Source organism: Oryza sativa, chromosome 11 (genome assembly GCF_034140825.1).
Source record: "Oryza sativa Japonica Group chromosome 11, ASM3414082v1".
Taxonomy (NCBI): domain Eukaryota; kingdom Viridiplantae; phylum Streptophyta; class Magnoliopsida; order Poales; family Poaceae; genus Oryza; species Oryza sativa.
Window position 1 is genome coordinate 21,575,033 of NC_089045.1, and position 16,509 is coordinate 21,591,541.

Genomic DNA, 16,509 nt, shown 5'->3' on the forward strand with positions numbered 1-16,509 from the left:
GTCGAGGCGGTGGGACACACGCACGGGGCCGCCGCGCGACGAGTTCGCCCCTTCCGTGACGGATCAGCTCGCCGAGGCGCGGGCGTCCAGTTCGATCGACCTCACCGCGACGGCCAGGCCAGCCTCCAGGCCGAGGCACGCCGGCGCCGGGAACGATCGAGGTCGCGGCGTCCGGTTGGCGGCCGACGTGGGCCTACTCTCTCGGCGGCGGATTTAGGAAAGATTGCTTAGTTCGTGACCGACATAGATTCGGTGTATGCGTGCTCCACGATTTAAAAGAAAGACCAACACCCGGTGAAATCGCACCAACAGAATCCGAGACACGAACACGATGAACGCCACCGTTGCATCACCGTCGGAGCCCGCCGCCGCCGTCACCGTCGCATCGCTAGACGAGCTCCGCGAGGTGGCCGAGGATGATCCCCGCGCGTCGGAGGACGGGGGGCTGCGCGTGGCGGTCACCGGCGTCCCCGTCAGCCAGGCGGAGGAGCTGCACGCGCTCGTCCGCGACCACGTCGAGGCGAAGCTCTGGAGCGTCGGCGTCGGCGACGAGGCCGACGCCGCCATGGCGGCGCTCAGGTCCGCGGCCGACGGCGCCGCCCGCCTCGTGGGGCTGAGCCGCGCGCTGGACGCCGTCGCGGCCGGACACGGAGGACGGAGCCCCGGCGCCGGCCACGGTGCCCCGCGTCACGCTGCTGAGGGAGCAATTGTTGCCATTGACCTCCTCCCATCGGCGTCAATCCACTATCGCGCGAAGCCACGTCATCAGCCTCCCTCACTCATTCTCCTCTATCGCCAACGTGCACATGCAGATCTCAATTGAACGTCTTCCTTACCAGCAGCCGTAATTGGAAAAAAAAATAGAACTGACACGTGGGTCCTACGTTTATAGGTATTTTGGTCTATATGATGACGAAAAATATAACGATGATAATATGATTTGTAGATATTCGGATGACAAGTGTACAAATAGATGAATTGTAGTAACATTTATCTGAATCAGCATATTTGCAATAACATGGATCCAATTAAACAAAAATTGGGTTACACATTACGTTACGATGAATTGGAGTAATATCTGGCTTCCCAACTTGAGACCTCGAGGATGTGGATAACAATGGGAGGATCCTCGAACGGGATAGTCATCCCCAACAGGGCAGCGATCCGTGCCCTCGTCTTCTCCGCCGTCCGCCGGAAGTAGGCCATCGAGTACTCCAGCGACTCCGGCGACGTCCATCTGTCGCCGGAGTACCGATAGTAGCTCAGCGCCTCCGCCTGCCTCCCTATGTCCACCGCCTCGACGACAGCAACGACGTACTTGCGCGGGAGGAACGGCGGCGGCCGTTGGGTGGACACGTCGCGGGCCAGCTCCGTCAGCAGCGTGATGCGGGGCCCCGTGGCCGGCACCGGGACGCCGTCCTCCGTGTCCCTCACGACGGCGTCCAGCGCGCGGCTCAGCTCCACGAGGCGGGCGGCGCCGTCGGCAGCGGACCTGAGCGCCGCCATGGCGTCGACCTCGCCGACGACGCTCCAGAGCTTCGCCTCGACATGGTCGCGGACGAGCGCGTGCAGCTCCTCCGCCTGGCTGACGGGGACGCCGGTGACCGCCACGCGCAGGCCCCCGTCCTCCTCCGACGCGCGGGGATCATGCTCGGCCACCTCGCGGAGCTCGTCCAGCGATGCGACGGTGACGGTGGCGGCTGGCTCCGACGGTGATGCAACGGTGGCGTTCATCGTGTTCGTGTCTCGGATTCTGTTACTGCGATTTCACCTGGTGTTGGTCTTTCTTTTTTAAATCGTGGAGCACACTCCGAATCCGAGTATATGTCCCTCTTTTTCTTTTTTTTCTTTGACCTAACAACAAACCGTCTCGGTTCATCCCCCGAAAAATCCTGAAATATCTCGCCATCAAACGAAACCGTCCGCGTCAAGATGGATCTGGACCAACCCCAGACGATGCCCACCTCCGGCGGCGGCGGCGACCGGCTGAGCGCGCTGAGCGACGGCGTGATCGGCCACATCCTGTCGTTCCTCCCGGCGAAGGAGGCGGCGCGCGCGGCGGTGCTCTCGTCGCGGTGGCGCCACACGTTCGCCGCCGTCCACACCGTCTCCCTCGTGGAGCCCGACCCCCCCGTCGTCGACCACTACGAGCTCGCCAGGTACAGCCCCGGGTGGGGCCCGCCGCCCGACCCCAACCAGCCGCCGCCCTTCACCAACGTCGTCAGCGCCGCCCTCCTCGCCCGCCACCGCCGCGCCGCCGTCCCGCCCCTGCGCGCCCTCCACGTCTCCACCGTCGGGTACTGCAGAAGTGACGCCTCCCTGGTGGATCAGTGGATCGCGTACGCCGTCAACCAGGCCGACCCCGCCGTTGGCCTCGACCTCGACCTCCGCCTCCACCGCGAGCCGCTCTGCGACAAGGCCTACTCTCTCCGCCGCCGCCGCGGCGCGAGCGCGGATCACGCAGACCAGGACACCGACGATGACGACGACGACGAAGATGCGAGCCGCAAACGGCGGCGGCGGTGGCGGTCGAGGTCGAGGTCCCCCGTGCGATATGCGTCCATCGAAGATGCCAATCTGGGTCTGAGTCCACCGTATATGTATATCCCGCGCTCGCCGTTGCTGTCGCCGCCGCCGCCGCGTCGGAGCTGTAGTCCGCAGGGCTGTGATGAGGATGACGACGACGACGACGACGAAGACGTCATCTCCTCCGACGAGAAGTCCACGAGGGGATACGACTACACCCCGGCGGTGCACGCCGTCCCGAGCGGGCTCTTCTCCTGCGCGGCGCTGCGCTCGCTGTCGCTCGGCCACTGCCTGCTCGCGCCGCCGGCGGCCATCGCCCTGCCGTCCCTCGAGACGCTGCTCCTCGCCCGCGTCTCCGACGCCGGGAGCGACGTGCAGCGCCTCATCTCCGGCTGCCCGCGCCTCGCCGACCTGACGCTCGAGGCCTGCGCCACGGTGACCGCGCTCACCACCGTCGCCGGCCTCCGCAGGCTGGCCCTCCGCTGCTGCCACGCCCTGCGCACCGTCGCCGTCGACGCCTCGCCGGGGCCGCCGCGCCTCCAAGCGTTCGAGTACAGGGGCTCCGTGCCGGACGACACCTTCCTCACCATCCACGGCGGCGCTTCGCTGACGACCGTCGCCTACTGCAAGATAGACATCTGCGGCGAGGAGGTCACGTCGTCGTCGGAGCTCGCCAAGCTCAGCGCGTTCCTCCGCCTGTTCGCCGGCGCGAAGCACCTCCACCTCGAGTCCGCCCGCCTCGGCTCCGGCCTCGACGACGCCGCCGCGTTCGCGACGCTCCCGACCTTTCAGCCCTCTCCCACCTCGAGCTAAGAGGATACCTCCCCAACGACGACGACGACGCCATCTACGCCGCGCTGACCATGATCCTCGAGCGCGCCCCGAACCTGGAGACGCTGTCGCTCGTCTTCCACCCGGAGCCTCTCGACGGCGGCGACGACGCCATGCTGCATATCACGTACTACAAAGAGGAGGAGCTCTACGACAAGCACCTCCTCAGCTACAACCGGCACAGCGTCCTAGCCGCGCCGACGAGCGGCGGCGGCGCCATGGCGCCGGCCTGCCTGAGGAGGCGGGTGAGGGAGATCAACCTGGTGCACTACCAGGGCGGCGCGGCGCAGAGGACGCTGGCCATGTACCTGCTCCGGAGCGCGGCGGCGATCGGTGAGCTCGGGTGCGAGCTCGCCATGGGGCCCTTGTGGATCCAGGACGAGCTGGCACGGGAGCTCGAGGGCTGGGTGATGAACAAGGCGGCCATTGTCAACATCGGTTGATATGATGCCGCTTTGCGCAACCATGCATCGATTAATTTGATCTTGTCCAGTTTGATTTCTTTCTTTTGTTCGAAAGAGGGTTTGTCTTTGGCTGTTTTCGTCCTTGTCGATGTAGGCCGAAATTTTAATCCATTGTTTAGAAAATATATGGGTTTGTCTATTTGCTGCCACAATTCTTATTTAGTTGACTATTCTTATTTAGGGTCCGGGGTGGGGTGGGGTGGGGTGGGGTGGGGAGGGGGAGGGGGAAGATGGGGGAGTTTGCCGACTTTAGAGGGATGGCCGTGGGAGGCGGCAGCCCGGCGGTGGGCGGCGGATCGGGCGGCAAGGCGGCGGCGGCGCCGCCGAAGCCGCAGGGCTGGAGGACGGCAGCGGGCCAGTGTAACGGGGCTGGAGGACGGCAGCGGGCCGGTGTAGACGGCGGGGGCAAAGCGGAAAGAGTGGTAGTTGAAGGCGGCCGGTGGTGGCGCCCTGCCGCCGGCGACAGGGAAGACGACGGACAGCTTGCCGCCGTCGGCTTGAGGCAAAGGAGAGGAGGGGGAGGGGGGCCTCATCGGCGCCGTTGACACCTTTCGGCCAGCCGGCGAGGCCGGGCGGCGGCGCGCTGGGGCAGCGGTGGCGGCGGAGGCGGGGGAAGCGCTAAGGAGCGGCGGCGTGAGGAATCGGGAGAGGAGAGAGGATTTTTAGGGTTTGGTTGTCTACACGAATCTTAAAGCAATCGAATGGTCTAAAATTTCTAAGATCTGTGAGGGGGTTTTCTGTCAAATGATCTATAGACAGGCCCTATAAAGTTTGGTCTCAATACTGGATTTGTTTTATGAGGCTTAGAGATGCAAATCACTATTTCTTTGATTATGGATTTGACTTATTATAACCTTTTGATTCTGTACGTTAATAAATTTCCCGAAAATTAATATGCCGTACAGCCATAGTGGTCTCCTCTACTGTTTTTGGGTCAAACAAGTGTTATATGATAAACTTCTTCATTTGATTTGCTGCGGGCAACACGTCCATAATGCTATAATAATAATAATACAATATGTTAACGCCGATTATGAAGTCTAATTACTGCAAAAGGTAAAAAGTATCGAATAGAAAAAAGGGGCAAGTAATGTTAAATGGTGTGACCTTTTCTGATTTTATCTAGAAAAAATGTCCGTGCTTTAAGATGAAATTTTAAACGGGGCAAGTAATGTTAAACAGGTGAAAACTATTTTAATCTTATTATTATTATGTCGAGTTAAGATGAAATTCACTGTGTTAAATTCGCTTGGATATATATTTTGTTAGAAAATCGTAAGCTGCAATTAGGTGTCCGATCGTCTCAAGTTAGTATGTGAGTTTTTAAAGAGATTTCTTATACAATTTCTTCTGTATTTCTAAAAGCGAACGAACTTAGAAACTGGCTCAAATACAGATTTGTATTTTCAAAAGCGAATGGACTTAAAACCGACTCATACGCAGATGCCGTACTAAAATACCAGCAAAAACATCTTTATTTTTTATAATAGTAGAGAAAGAGATAGAGATAGAGAGATATGTGTGCAGTAGCTTGATTGAATATTTCTCTGATTAGGTTTTTGTATTTCTCTTGGCAACCGTGATCGATCGGCTACTGTTGCTGATCGTCTTGTTGCACGTGTGGATTTTCGATATGTGGGTAGTAATAGATCTCGGCTTTGATATCCTGATCTTTTTTTTAATCTTTCTGGAACACGTATACCCGGCAGACCGTATTGGATTGAGTTTCTGATGAACACGGTAGGAATTCTTCTCGATACAGTGTATGCGTGTAGAGAAAAATCGACAATGGTATGTCGTGCTGCTGGCCGGCCTCGGCACACGGCAACACAACTGACTGCTGCTGGTTGGTGTTGATATAGGTGCGTGACAACAGGTCCCAAACCGTGTTGCTGAACAGATCGTATCGGCAAGATGACAACTTCGCGGTGGCAGTTGGTTCGTGACAATGCACAGCACGAAATACAATCGGCTGAAGTCACTGATCCGAACAAGCAAATTTTCTTAGGGAAAATCCAACGTTTAAAGCTCATACATGTGGGACACATAAATAGTTAAATTGACAGTGATAATGTGCGAGACGGATTTGGACACGACGACTTACCAAGCCACCGGCAAAAACATCTTCAATTTTTATAATAGTAGAGATAGAGATAGAGATTTGTATTGCTTTGTAAACTTCAGCATACCCTTCTCTTTCTCCTCCGAAACCACGTCACCACCTACTTTATCTTTCTCCTCTGAAACCACCTCTAGACTCTAGATGTCACTATCTCCTTACACACAACACAACATTAACACATCGACAAATGGATTTAATAGACAAGATTTCAATGTGGTAACACTTTGAGTGGGTTGAAGCACCTAATGGATTTAAGCGGTTTGGATATAGATGGAGAAAGATTTGGTTTGGTTTGGTTTTGGCTGCAAAATTTCACTCTCAAATTGGATTCCGCTCATGGATGGTTTGGATATATATGGAAAAAGGTTTGCTTTGTGTTTAGGTCTTGTTACAAAATTTTAGCTACTGAGTTGTCCCCAAACACTTCATCTTACTTGTTGAGGAATCGTCTGATGAGGAATCATCGCCAGTAACTTTCCATTTTCCCCTCGTGGGGGTTGCCAACTGTCTTGGATTTACATTGCCGATGTCCTCAACTTCCTCCACCGTCTCCTTAGCCACCTAGACATTGATTCTGCAATTCTTGCAGGTATCTACCTTGTCGGTCATCGCATCCCTTTCCACTCCTTCCCGACTCCTCCAAGTAGACGTCACTAGGACCCTCCCTACCCTGAGCATCTACGTACGTTGTGTCAATTCTGCCTCCTCTACCTAGGCCACTACCAAAGGGACACATCGGCCTGACTTCTCCTCTTGGATCTATGTTATACTTCCACCACCACCACTCTCAACAATAAATAGTATCCTTTTGATGTAGCCCAACAATAGTATCCTTTTATGTAGCATGAGTGTCTATCAAGGGCTAGATAATAATAAATGATTGCCTTTGAATTGTATTTCCTGTAGCATGGGTGTCTATCTAGTCCAATAAATGATTGCCTTTGAATTACATTTCCTCTTACAACTCTCGTACGGTGACTTGGAAAAAAACTGCAAATTAATGTACTTTTCTTTTACGACCAAATTAAAGAACTTGAACTAGCTACGTCGTCTTAAAACCCCTGGAAATCAAATTTGTTTGGAATAAGGTCACCTGACGTCCCTCAACTTTACGTCGAGTTTGTCTGAGGTCCTTAATCCACAATACCGAAAATCTCTACCCCTCAACTATCATAAACCGTGCACAAAAGGTCCCGAGGCAGTATTGACCTAATTTTTCCCGGTTTCGCTGATGTGGCATACAGTAGGCCCTACATGTCATTGTCCTCCCTTCTCTTCTCTTCTCTCTCTTTTCTTCTTCTCTTTCCTTTCGTCTCCCTGATCTCTTCTCTACTTCAGCGAGACTGCAGGCGGGCGGGGCGGCGGGCGAAGCAGGCAAGGGGCAGCGCGCGCGGAGCAGCGGCGGCGGCGGGCAAGCACGCAGTGGATAAGTAGAGTAGAATAGTAGAAGATGAATGCATGCCAGCTCCCTCACGCTAATTAAGCCAATCCCAATCCTAATCCTAATTCCTACGTGCCCTGCACTATTTGTCCATACCTTCATCATTTTGCTTACTAATTGGCCCAACCAAATCTTTGCTTTGTTTCCCCTACCTAAGCTAATAATAATCTAGCTAACGCTCCCTCACTCTCAAAGTTAGCCTCATCAATTAGCAGCGTGAGGAGGATACAGATCAATACATGGCGGCGGGAGCAGCCGTGCACGTCGTCAGGCGGCCGCCGCTACAGATCAGCCGGTGGTGTACACGGTGTGGAAGAGGTCCAGCATAGGCTTCCAGGGCACCGATGGCTTCTCCGTCTACGACTCCGCCGGCAAGCTCGCGTTCCGTGTCGACAAAACTACTACCACCGCCGCAAAGCTTTCGCCGGCGACCTACTGCTTAAGGATGGCCACGGCCCACGGCACGCCTCTTCTCTCCCTCAAGCCACAGGTCAATCATCTTTCCATTCACTTCATTAATTCTTTTCTAGCTACTCGTATATCGCTTTAGCAGCAGCCTGTTTACTGATCGATCAGATCATGAGTTTAGTTTACTAGTTTGGAATCATGTATCTTAAGATCAGCTCAGCGTGGAGGAGTTCATCGCGCGGTACATCCAGCTAGCTGCACGCGCCACACGTCAGGGACGCCGTCGCTGCACTCGTGCTCGACATGTTCACCGCGCCCATAGTCGACGTGGCGTGCGACCTCGGCGTGCTGTCCTACGTGTTCATGTCGTCCACCAGCGGCCAGCACCATGCTCGCGCTCATGCTGCACCTCCCCGTGCTCCACGAGCGCGTCACCGTGGAGTTCGACGAGGTGGACGGGGATGTGGACGTGCCTGGCCTGCCGCGCCTCTGCCGCCAGCGTCCATGCCGTGCCGTGCCCGATGGTGGACAAGAAGAGCCCCAACTACACGTGGTTCGTGCGCCTCGGCGACCGCTTCATGGACGCCACGGGCATCATCGCGAACACCGCCGAGGCGCCGACGAGCTCGAACCGGCCGGGTCCCCTCGCCACCATCGCGGACAGTCGGTGCGTGCAGGGGCGAACCGCATCTCCGATCTCCCCGACGACCTCATCCAGCGCATCCTCCACTTCGCGCCGGCGAGGGAGGCCGCGTCCACCGGCCTCCTCTCCTCCCGCTGGCGCTCGCTCTGGCGCTCCACCGGCGCCGTCAACCTCGCCGTCCTCGTCCGCCGCCGCGACGACTTCTTCTCCCTCCGCGACGCGTTCGTCCGCTCCGCCCACGCCGCGCTCGCCGCCGCCGCCGGCGGCCACGTCAGGAGGCTCACCATGCACGTGGAGACGGAGCGCCTCCCCGTGCAGCTGACGGCCGACGCGTTCCTGCACCGCGACGCGGAGGACTGGGGGAGGAGGCACGACGTGGTCGCCGGCGTCGTGTCCCACCCGGCGGCGCGCCGCGTCGAGGAGCTCCGCGTCGCCGCCGTCAGGTCCGCCGACGGGCCGTCGTCCGACAGGGAGGTCACGGAGATGGAAGAAGGGGAGTTCCACCTCTCCCTCGGCGGCAGCGGCGGCACCCAGCCGTCGACGGAGACGCTCCGCGTGCTCGACCTCACCGGGTGCGGCGGCGTCTCCCTCCCCGCCGGCGCGGCGCTCCCGCGGCTGACGACGCTGCGGCTGCGGCTGTGCGTCGTGCAGGTCGAGGACCTGCAGGGCGTCGTCGACTCCGCGCCGGCGCTCGCCACCGTGCACCTCGAGTCCGTCTTCCTCGCCGGGACGAAAGAAGACGGCTGCTGCGCCCGCCTCCGCTTCCCCGCGGCCACCGCGCTCGTGCTGGCCAAGTGCAGGGGCCACGGGAGCCACCACAACGGCGACGACGACGCCAGCGACTGCGAGGGCGCCATGGAGATCGACGCGCCGAGGCTCCGATCGTTCAAGTACACGGGGCTGCCCCGGCGGTTCTCGCTCATCTCGCCGGCGGCGGACATGGAACGCGCGGACCTGCACTTCCTCCACGACGACGGGCCTCACCACTACCGCGACACCACCGCCGTGCTCCGCGCGCGCTTCTGGCGCTTCCTCCACAACTTCCGCGGCGTCAAGTCCCTCAAGCTGAAGGTGACCTACCTCAAGGCGATCGCCGTCACCGGCAACGGCAAAGGCATCCTCCTCCCGCCGCTCCATGGCGTCGAGCGCCTCGACGTCGCCGCGCTGCACGACCCGGCGAGCGAGACGTCCACGGTGGCCATCGCCAACCTGCTCCGCTGCTGCCCCAACCTCCGCGACCTCGTGCTCCGCCTCAGCACGGTGCCGCCGGATTCCACCAAGAACGGCGGCTACTGCCGCGACGTCCTGCGGAGGCGCTGGCAGGCGGACCTCGACGAGTCGGTCCACCGCCTCGCCCGCCGGCGAGGCTGGCCGAAGCCGCCGCCGCCGCCGCCGCCGACAAAGATCTCCTGCATGAACCAAAGCCTGGACGATGCCGGCGGTGACATCCATGGATTGAGCGGCCGATCCTTCGCCTGCTTGCGAAGCTCGTTGACAAGGGTTGGGATCCAGTTCCGGAACGACGAGCGCAGCTGGCTTGGCGTCTCGCTGATCAAGTTCTTCGCGGAGAACGCCATTTGCCTCGAGGAGATGCGCGTCGATGGAGGGAACGAGAGGATGCGCGATCACATCAATCGTAGGGTTGAGAGATGGATCGTTGAGAGTGGCATGCGATGCTTTAGAGTGTTACCGCTTGAGCGGCGATGAAATTAGGAGAGATGGATTATTGCAAACTTGCAAGTGACTGAAATTAATCAAGGTCTTGATAAGTTGTGTGTTGCAAATAAAATGCGGGTTTTTTTTTTCTAGCTTGTTATCTTCAGTGATAAAAGAATGTCGTTTTAAATTGGTGTAGTACAAAATATAGATTTTGGATATACCAAATAATCAAAATGACATATATAGCCAAATTTGTTATGAAGAGAGCTTTCATAACATTACGCTTGTGTGTAATTAACTACATTTTAGTTCATGTTAAAGAATTGGTGAGCATTGTTATTTACTGCCTCTATCTCAAAATATAGCTACTAAAGTGTGTTTTGAAACTAATGATTAGCCGCACGTAAAACTAGAAACATGATTAACATATGATTATTGAGTACTAATTACTAAAAGCTAGCAAAATAAATTTATTTGATTTTTTAAAACAACTTATGCATCTACTTACTCATCCCAACGAGTCACAAACATCACTCGATTAATTTGTTTAGATAGTTTCTCATCTCAACCAATCATACTTATTTCTCACCTCAACCTTATTTTTTTTTAAAAAAAGGTATATATATAGGGACCACATATACATTTATAGTATAACTTCTACGTAACTTTGAAAAATCCCTCTATAACATAGTAGTTTCCGTGAAATGGAGGTTGTGGGAACAAATCCTCTCACATGTGTGTATGCCTTGACTTTTTTTCCTTCTTTACACGAATCTTAAAACAAATCTAAAGGTTCAAAGTTATATGAAAGTTACATAGTACAAGTTACAATGTAATTAAATTACGATTGCATTATAATTACATATGTTCAAATTTTGGGAGAAAAATAATCGAAAAATATAGAAAAAATGTAAATATATATTTATATTTTATGATGAATGTATTATTGAGTTTGAAGCACATGGCACGTCCTTTCAAAGTAACTCAGAGACATATGCACGATTCAAAACCTAGTGCCATGGTAACTCCTTCCGTTACCTTGGTAATTTCTATATTTTAATTTGTTTAGAATGTGATTTGTTAGGTTCTAGGGGAACCTAAAACTACATATTGCTAAGCCTGAAACTGCAGTGCTATGCAATTTGCAATTCAGTTCATTGTTGTTACTGCAATTTTGTTGTTATATATATATCTGATTTTATTGTCTTTTTATATAAGTTTGAATATTTTTCTAGAGATTTTTATATATTTTTATGACTCAAAAGTCTATTTCATGTAATTTTGTTGGTTTTTGTAAGTGAGAATAGTTTATTGTGCAATCATTCAAGAGTGATAAGTAATATAGTATGAATTATCTAGTGATGAGAACCGTATCAGAAAAACTACTCAACATCAGTATTCCGTAGACACGGGATAAGTACTACCAGTAAATATCTCTCACTCCCCACACTTTCTATTCAACCTTATCCTCTCATCTCTTCCCCTTCCCTCCTCTCTCTCTCTCTCTCTCTCTCTCTACCACCCTCATGGAGCACGGAGGCGACGAGGTCTTGTGGGATGGCGCATCGGGCGTGGAGGAAGCTGACATCACCGCCACCGCCATTGCTGCTGGTGGAGGTGTGGGCGGAGTAGAGGAGGAGATCGTGAAGCTGTTAGTGAGGTAGGTGCCCAATTAGCACATGATGGAGGCGGAGCTGCCCATCACATTTCAGGAGGTGGCCATTGTCGACGAGGTCACTGTCATCAAGGACAAGAGACCTCTTGTGGTGTGGATCCGTACACCCAGATCTAGGCTCGCGACCTCCAAGCTCCTACGTTATCTAGTTCTACATTTGATTTTGGGTTCTGCATGTTCTATAGGTGTTTCTACAGCTATGTTGGCTTTTTTCCTGGAATATATTTCCTTTATTAGTTTTTATTCAACTCTCTCTTGATAAACACATGATTTTTAGTTCTTTATTACGGTGACATTTTAGTGGTATCATCATACTTTGGTACTTGTAGGTATCATGGCTGATACCCAGGTATCAGACATGGTACCAGTAGGTACCATGCTTAGTACCTGTGGTATCATGGCTGGTACCCATAAGTATCAGACCTGGTACCGGGCACCTGTAAGGTATCAGGTAGCATGGCTGGCTGCAAGGTATCAAGTATCAAGCACCACACGTCTTCTCTCCTCTTCTCCCTTCCCTAGCCTTGATCCTTGTCTCCTATTGCTATCACAACCAAAGTCCTCTCCTGCTCTGGATGGGGGAAGTCCTGCTCGGAGTAGTTGCAGGCGTCGCCGGCGAGGTATCGCGTGCGGAGTAAGGTTCTGGCCAGCCGGAGGAAGGAGCACTCCTGCTCGAAGTAGTTGCGGCGGCGCGGCGCCGCTGGCGAAGCGCAATACCAAGCCGGGTTCTGCTTGGGGTGGAATCGCGTGGACAGCGTGGGCCTCAGTCAGAAAAAGATACATATTAAATCTGTCGGGGGATTTAGTTATCCCGTGACTACCACTTTGCAATGAAATCCTATACAGTAGCTGCCCTCGAACCATATACATTGGATTGTCATCGGAGGGTTGAAAAAACTTACTAAATTTTTTGAAACTTTAGGCGCCTAAAATCTACACACTCACTAGAAATATACATGTTTGTCCATATGAAAATTATACCATTAGGGTTTTATGTGAAAAAACCTTTTGTATTTGAATATCAAGATACTCGTAGAGGCCGTAACAATTAAGGAAATATATAAGGATACAGAAGGTAGATGTTAAATTTGTACCCTAAGCTAGAGACCGTGAGAAATAAACATAATTTTCGTAGGTTGTCCAATTTGTTTTAGAAATTCGAGTACAAACTACAAAGAGGTGTACTTCAATTTTCGTAAAACAAGGGCACTCGTATATTGGTGAGAAAGGTCACCGTAAATCCTAGAAGTTCCCAACTCGTATCGAGAAATTAATTAAGGTAACGAAGATCTCGCGACCAACCCCAGATGGCCATCACCTCCGCCGCCGGCTGCGGCTGCGGCTGCGGCGGCGACGGCGACCGGCTAAGCTCGCTGAGCGACGGCGTGATCGGCCACATCCTGTCGTTCCTCCCGGCGAAGGAGGCGGCGCGCGCGGCGGTGCTCTCGTCGCGGTGGCGCCACACGTTCGCCGCCGTCCACACCGTCTCCCTCGTGGAGCCCGACGCCCCCGTCGTCGACCACGACGAGTTCGCCGGGTACAGCCCCGGGTGGGGCCCGCCGCCGAACCCCAACCCGCCGCCGCCGCCGTTCGCCAGCGCCGTCAGCGCCGCCCTCCTCGCCCGCCACCGCCGCGCCGCCGCCGTCCCCCTCCGCGCGCTCCGCGTCTCCATGGCCGGCTACGCCCACAGGGTCTCCCCCGCGGTGGACCAGTGGATCGCCTACGCCGTCAACCAGCCCGCCCCCGACGGCGTCGAGCTCGACCTCCGCCTCGGCCGCCCCTCGCTCTGCCACCGCGACTACTCCCTCCGCCGCCGCTCCGCCGCCGCGATCGACGAAGATGCGAGGCCGAGACGGTGGAGGACGATGCCGCCCGAGGACATTCTCTTCGAGAGCCCTAGCAGCGGAGAGGAGGATCACGCCGACGACGAGGACGACGACGACGTCCTCTCCGACGACGGCAAGAAGGATCCCATGGCCGTGTACAGGCGGCGGTTCGAGCCGCAGGAGTACAGCGTGCCGAGGGGGCTCTTCGCCTGCGCGGCGCTGCGTTCGCTGTCGCTCGGCTCCGTCCGGCTCGCTCTGCCGGCGGCGGCCATCGCGCTGCCGTCCCTCGAGACGCTGCTCCTGGCCGACGTCACCGAGTCCGACCACGAGAGGAGCATGCAGCGCCTCATCTCCGGCTGCCCGCGCCTCGCCGACCTGACGCTCGAGGCCTGCTACGCAAAGGCCCACGCGCTCTCCGTGGCGGGGCTCCGGCGCCTACGCAGGCTGGCTCTCCGGTGCTGCCACGGCCTGGACACCGTCGTCCTCGGCGACGACGACGCGTCGCCACCGTCGGAGCTCCAGGCCTTCGAGTACCGTGGCGAAGTGCCGGACGACTTCTTCCTCGTCACCACCACGAAGCACGGGCACGGCGTCTCTCTGGAGACGGTCACGGTCGCCTACTGCAAGATCGACATCTGCGGCGACGAGGTGACGTCGAGGTCGGAGCTCGCCATGCTCGGCGCGTTCCTCCGCCGCTTCGCCGGCGTCGAGCACCTCCACCTCGCGTCCGCTCGCCTCGGCTCCGGCCTCCACGACGCCGCCGCGTTCGCGACTCTCCCGGACCTGTCGACCCTCCGCCGCCTCGAGTTAGGAGGATGCCTCCCCGACGACGACGACGACGACGGCACCATCTTCGCCGCACTGATCAGGCTCCTCGACCTCGCGCCAAACCTGGAGGCGTTGTCGCTCGTCTTCCACCCAGAGCCTCTCGACGACGGCGACGACGACGACGGCTACCGCGCATACTGTTACCACAAGGAGGAGGAGCTCCATGACAAGCACCTCCTCAGATACAACCGGCACAGCGTCCTCGCCGCGCCGACGAGCGGCGCCGCCATGGTGGCGCCGGCCTGCCTGAGGAGGCGGGTGAGGGAGATCAACCTGGTGCACTACCAGGGCGGCACGGTGCAGAGGGCGCTGGCCATGTACCTGCTCCGGAGCGCGGCGGTGATCCGTGAGCTGAGGTGCGAGCTCGCCATGGGGCCCTTGTGGATCCAGGACGAGCTGGTGCGAGAGATCAAGGGCTGGGTGATGAACAAGGCGGCAGTTATCAACTTCGGATGATATGCTTGCATGCGCAATCGTGCATGAAAATAATCTTAAGTAATCATTTTTTTAGTGGAGTACCAGTACCAGTATTAGATTGTGCGAAAAATTAGAGCAAGAATAATATTGAGCTCTAAGAAGGCTGAATACTGAGGTGGATGAGAGAGAAGAGGAGAGAGATGAGAAGCAAGCCGTAAGTTTACAGCCGGCTTAGGCACAATCACCAAGAAAATTTACGAGATAGATAGGTGGACCATATGTTTATAGTGAAGAGCTAACTAGTATATAAGTGAGCTGAGAGATAGGTATAAAGATCTATACAACCAGCAGCTGGCTATATTATTACCCTTGCTCTTATCAAACATATCTAGATTGTATTTTGACTGATCTAAATGGCTGAGTTCTTTTTTGAAGTTTCCAACTCAACCTCTCTTTTTCCGTGTACTGCTTTCCAAACTACCCTCCATCTCATAATATAAGGGATTTTGAGTTTTTGTTTGCACTGTTTGACTACTCGTCTTATTCAAAAAATTTTGGAATTATTATTTATTTTTTTGACTTACTTTATTATCCAAAGTATTTTAAGCACAACTTTTCTTTTTTTTATATTTGCACAAATTTTTTCAATAAGACGAGAGGTCAAACAATATAAGCAAAAAACTCGAAATCCCTTATATTATAGGACGGAGGGAGTACTAAACATTCATTTTTAAATAAATATATATATATATATGAGAGTTATTTTAAAGAATCATATTAATCTATTTTCTTTGAAAAATAACTATTACTTGATTAATCATGCGCTAACAAGTCGTTCTTTTGCGCGATGGAGTAGTTCCCAACACCTAAAATTCATTAATAGGCTGTGTTCTTTTTAGATGTTGGAAACACTTCCCCTTTACACGTAAAACAGAGTGCTGGATTAACGTATGATTAGTTAAGTATTAGCTATAAAAACCTTAAAAACTAGGTTAATATATTTTTTAAAAGCAACATTCCGATAGAAACTTTTTTTTTTCAAAAGACGCACTATTTAGTAGTTTAAAAAACATACACGCGAAAAACGATGGATATGAGTTGTGAAGTTAGTCTAAAGAACACATTCTACTAATGAATCTGAAGTAATAATTACTGTTATTGCTCTTATGAATCAAACAATTTGATGTAATCATGACACCTTAAAAAAACAATTTGAAGTAACCATGACATCTAAAATTGAAAATTAAATGGAAGTGGATTTTTATCACTTGAAGGAACGTCCTCTCATTTTGTACGCGGCATTTAAAAGTCATCAAAAATTTTAAAGAAAATGTCAAGATAGACCAATATGTGATATGTCTTTTCATAATTACATAATTCAAAACGAAAATAATAAATTTAACCACGAATTACGTGTTCTATTTAAAGTTAAATTTGATCATTATAAGTTAAAATTGACTATGCATATAGTAGATCTATTTTTTAAAAAGATTTTGTTGATAATTTTTATGCGACACTTAAAAATGAGAGATATATTTTTTAAAGATCCCAAATCAAATCATGCACCACGAGCATTTGATTATGAAGAGTCTGTTTGGCACAGCTCCATCTCAGCTAAACAGTTTCAGCTCCACCAAACTAGGAGTGCAGTTGGATGGAGCTCTCTCAC

At 53.4% G+C, this 16,509-nt stretch overlaps 3 protein-coding genes across 4 annotated transcripts; all 3 read left to right on the plus strand.

Moving 5' to 3' along the window:
* The first annotated feature begins 1,897 nt into the window (after positions 1-1,897).
* LOC107275608 (uncharacterized) lies at positions 1,898-3,956 on the plus strand. Its single transcript, XM_015760788.3, is given in 2 exon segments — positions 1,898-3,316; positions 3,319-3,956. Coding segments are annotated over 2 exon segments (1,866 nt in total). The 5' UTR covers positions 1,898-1,932; the 3' UTR covers positions 3,801-3,956.
* Positions 3,957-7,536: 3,580 nt separating this feature from the next.
* LOC9272260 (uncharacterized) lies at positions 7,537-10,239 on the plus strand. 2 transcript variants are annotated; one of them, XM_026021194.2, is made up of 2 exons: positions 7,537-7,874; positions 8,003-10,239. In XM_026021194.2, the coding sequence occupies exon 2, from the start codon at positions 8,181-8,183 to the stop codon at positions 10,140-10,142; it is 1,962 nt and encodes a 653-aa protein (XP_025876979.1). In that variant the 5' UTR covers positions 7,537-7,874; positions 8,003-8,180; the 3' UTR covers positions 10,143-10,239. The 2 variants fall into 2 exon arrangements, with proteins under 2 accessions (XP_025876979.1, XP_066161266.1); XM_066305169.1 differs by having other exon boundaries at positions 7,576-7,874; positions 8,008-10,239.
* Positions 10,240-13,076: 2,837 nt separating this feature from the next.
* On the plus strand, positions 13,077-14,943 carry LOC136354248 (F-box protein At4g22280-like). Its single transcript, XM_066305940.1, has one exon. The coding sequence runs from the start codon at positions 13,077-13,079 to the stop codon at positions 14,877-14,879; it is 1,803 nt and encodes a 600-aa protein (XP_066162037.1). The 3' UTR covers positions 14,880-14,943.
* The last annotated feature ends 1,566 nt before the right edge of the window (positions 14,944-16,509 follow it).

What these genes read in the sequence shown, in the direction of transcription:
- LOC136354248 (XM_066305940.1), top strand. Translation starts at nt 13,077, where the DNA reads ATGGCCATCACCTCCGCCGCCGGCTGCGGCTGCGGCTGCGGCGGCGAC.
- LOC9272260 (XM_026021194.2), top strand. Translation starts at nt 8,181, where the DNA reads ATGCTCGCGCTCATGCTGCACCTCCCCGTGCTCCACGAGCGCGTCACC.